At 53.9% G+C, this 3591-nt stretch overlaps 1 protein-coding gene across 1 annotated transcript in view; it reads right to left on the bottom strand.

Moving 5' to 3' along the window:
- Window positions 1-3411, bottom strand: part of CACFD1 (calcium channel flower domain containing 1) — a 26901-nt gene extending 23490 nt beyond the window's left edge. Inside the window, exon 1 of the mRNA XM_015414907.1 lies at window positions 3297-3411. Coding sequence (XP_015270393.1) covers window positions 3297-3411 — 115 coding nt within the window. The remainder of the gene's footprint in view (window positions 1-3296) is intronic.
- Window positions 3412-3591: the final 180 nt, after the last annotated feature.

The raw sequence follows: 3591 nt of genomic DNA, 5'->3' as shown, positions 1-3591 counted from the left end.
ACCTTAGGACCTCCTGCCCACGAGTCAGGCTAATCCCCCTTTAAAGCTGCCTTATGTGGCAGGGCTGTGAGTCGTCACCCAAGCGGCTGTGAGTCTTCTGCCTAGCACTGAGCCCTCCCAGTTCTAGTATTCTGTGCATAGGGCAACGTATGGTCTTTCCCCCTGCATGATTCAAAAAAAGCTCCCACCAATGCTCCCCCTAAGCTGTGGAGTCTTGTGAGCAAAAATTCTACCTTGTGAGCTCCTGGCATTAAAGTTGTGAGCAGGCAATTTGGCTACTGCAGAAATTAGTTTGCTCTGGAGCCCATCCTCCCTGAGCTGAGACAAAAATGTGTGAGCTGGAGGCTAAAAAACTGTGAGCGAGCTCACATGAACTCAGCTTAGAGGGAACACTGGCTCCCACCCCCTTAATCTCTCCCCTCCAGAACGGAAAGCTCCAAACGCAGCCCAGTGGTGCTCCCTCCTCCAGGGCTCACAGTGAGCCACACCTGCAATTATCACCCAAAGAGCCGCCTTTCCTTTCATCTTTGGCACAAGGCCTGCACCTCTGTGGGAGCACTTGCTTCAAGGTGAAAACCACCTGCCAGCCACGAGCCCTACCAGGCAATCAGTTTACCGCAGAGCAGGTGCCACAGTGGGGAGTGGCGCACAAAAGGGCCACAGGTGGTGTGTCAAAGAGGCACGCGTGGCTCTCGCACCACTCCTTTAGCTTCTCCTCGTAGAGAAGGTGCGGCATGCCCACTTTTTCTAACCTTCTGGGTAACGTAGGAGATTATGCTACAGGCCCAGATACGCCTCCTTTGGCGTAAACCCCACTGGACACAATACGATTTCCTTCCAGACAGGCACAGTGGGCGTCGTGTGCCACCCGGAAACGTCTCTCTGTTTCCAAAATGGGAAGCGGACACGAGAAAAGAGATTCTGGGCGTCCTGCTGGGGGGGCACCACTGACCGGCCAGTCGTGCCCAAGTGGGCCAGGGATCGCCTGCCCGCCCACCTGCCCAGAATCTCTTTTCTCGTGTCCGCTTCCCATTTTGGAAACAGAGAGACGTTTCCGGGTGGCACACGACGCCCACTGTGCCTGTCTGGAAGGAAATCGTATTGTGTCCAGTGGGGTTTACGCCAAAGGAGGCGTATCTGGGCCTGTAGCATAATCTCCTACGTTACCCAGAAGGTTAGAAAAAGTGGGCATGCCGCACCTTCTCTACGAGGAGAAGCTAAAGGAGTGGTGCGAGAGCCACGCGTGCCTCTTTGACACACCACCTGTGGCCCTTTTGTGCACCACTCCCCACTGTGGCACCTGCTCTGCGGTAAACTGATTGCCTGGTAGGGCTCGTGGCTGGCAGGTGGTTTCCACCTTGAAGCAAGTGCTCCCACAGAGGTGGCGGCCTTGTGCCAAAGATGAAAGGAAAGGCGGCTCTTTGGGTGATAATTGCAGGTGTGGCTCACTGTGAGCCCTGGAGGAGGGAGCACCACTGGGCTGCGTTTGGAGCTTTCCGTTCTGGAGGGGAGAGATTAAGGGGGTGGGAGCCAGTGTTCCCTCTAAGCTGAGTTCGTGTGAGCTCGCTCACAGTTTTTTAGCCTCCAGCTCACACATTTTTGTCTCAGCTCAGGGAGGATGGGCTCCAGAGCAAACTAATTTCTGCAGTAGCCAAATTGCCTGCTCACAACTTTAATGCCAGGAGCTCACAAGGTAGAATTTTTGCTCACAAGACTCCACAGCTTAGGGGGAGCATTGGTGGGAGCTTTTTTTGAATCATGAAGGGGGAAAGACCATACGTTGCCCTATGCACAGAATACTAGAACTGGGAGGGCTCAGTGCTAGGCAGAAGACTCACAGCCGCTTGGGTGACGACTCACAGCCCTGCCACATAAGGCAGCTTTAAAGGGGGATTAGCCTGACTCGTGGGCAGGAGGTCCTAAGGTTGCCTCTGCCCAGCTTTGGCCTTGGCTTGACAGGCAGGATGCTCCCTCTAAGCTGTGGGGTCCTGTGAGCAGAAATCCTACTTTGTGAGCTCCTGGCATTAAAGTTGTAAGCGAGCGATTGGGCTGCTGCGTAAATCAGTTTGCTCCGGAGCCCTCCTTCTTGAGCTGAGACAAAAATGTGTGAGCCCGAGGCTAAAAACCTGTGAGCCAGCTCACACCAGCTCAGCCTAGAGGGAACACTGGGCAGGCCCTGACCAGGCCGCCATGCTCCAGTTACCTCCAGATTGGACTGCTGCAATATGCTTTAAATGGAGCTGCCTTGGACGGTGGTTTGGAAATGACAATTGGTACAAAACACAGCAGCGAGACAGCTGTCTGCCATTGGTTAGAGTGGTCATATTGGGCCTGTTCACTGGCTGTCTGTCTGCTTTCTGGCTCAGTTCAAGGTGCTGGCCGTTATCCCTGAACACCAAACCACCACCACCACCCAAGGGCTGTCCATTTCAAGATCTTTGAATTTCCCTTTTTCCCCCATAACAACCAAAGTTTTTTGGGGGGGTGTCCACACATCTGCCGGCATTCGTTTGCACTGGGGAACTCTTAATGAGTCAGGTCTGTCTACCTTCCATTGAATGGCAGCCAAAACTCGCCTTCTAACCATGTTTCCTGGTGGGGGTGCCCATTCTTCTGCAGTTCCACCGTTCAGAACCGAGAACAGGAGAAATACCCACTGGCTAGATCTGCCTTTATGCCTCTTCTGCCTTTAATAATGCCCCAAATTCAATGCCCAGAGCACCTCCATTGCCTCCAGGAGTGGAGTGGTGCCAAACACAACTTCAGAGTGGTGCCAAACACAGCCTTTAGATGGTTCAGTGGATGGAGTTTACTGCTCTTTGAGTTTTGGGGTCAGAAAGAAACGTGACAGGCTGGGGTGCCACCGGTTGAGCCTGTCTTTCTTCTCCGATGGCTTGAGTTACCAATTGTGGGATCGCCCGGAACAGATTCCCCATGTCCCTCTGCAGTTGCCGCCGCTCTTGGTCAGCCACCTCCATCCTGTGGGCCCACTCCAGTCCCCCGTCTGGGAACACTCCTCGCCTTCGACCGCTCCGTCACCCACGCTGCCGGCTGCGGTTCAAAGGAGGCCCCATACGGGGGGGTAAAGTTCCTGCTGGGAGCCCCAGGTCGAACCTGCTATCTCTCCAGGGCCCTTGTGTCAGCATATAAGTCTCTTCCGTAGAATCCGAGTTAAAGTGGCCCCAGCTGGAACTCGGCCGATATCCCAGCCGGGGTGGATGTCTGGGCCCTGAGGGAGTCAGGAACATCAACGTGGAGGTTGTTTTAGGGACAGCACCCGTCCCAGCCGCTGTCACCAGCACCGAAGACTGGGTTGTAGGAGTCACCCCCCCCAGTCGTGGTAGGGGTCGGCTCCTTTTCGCCTTCCTTCTCCTTGTCCTCGAGATTAGGGTTCTCCTTTCCGGTGCTCATCTCGATTTAGGAGAGAGGCACGTAGATAATGAAGGATTCTTAACAGAATGTCAGAACCCACAGCCAACAACGGAGTACACGCTTTCAAGAAAGGTTATACTTTTATTGAAGAGCTATAGATGCATTAACATAGTCACTGTTAAGAATGGCGGTTGTCCCTTGGACATAATAAGATATAGG

Source organism: Gekko japonicus, unplaced genomic scaffold (assembly GCF_001447785.1).
Source record: "Gekko japonicus isolate JY-2015 unplaced genomic scaffold, Gekko_japonicus_V1.1 scaffold2812, whole genome shotgun sequence".
In the NCBI taxonomy this organism is placed as follows: Eukaryota; Metazoa; Chordata; class Lepidosauria; order Squamata; family Gekkonidae; genus Gekko; species Gekko japonicus.
Note: the sequence above shows the minus strand (reverse complement) of the source record. Positions and strands in the feature narration are given on the sequence as shown.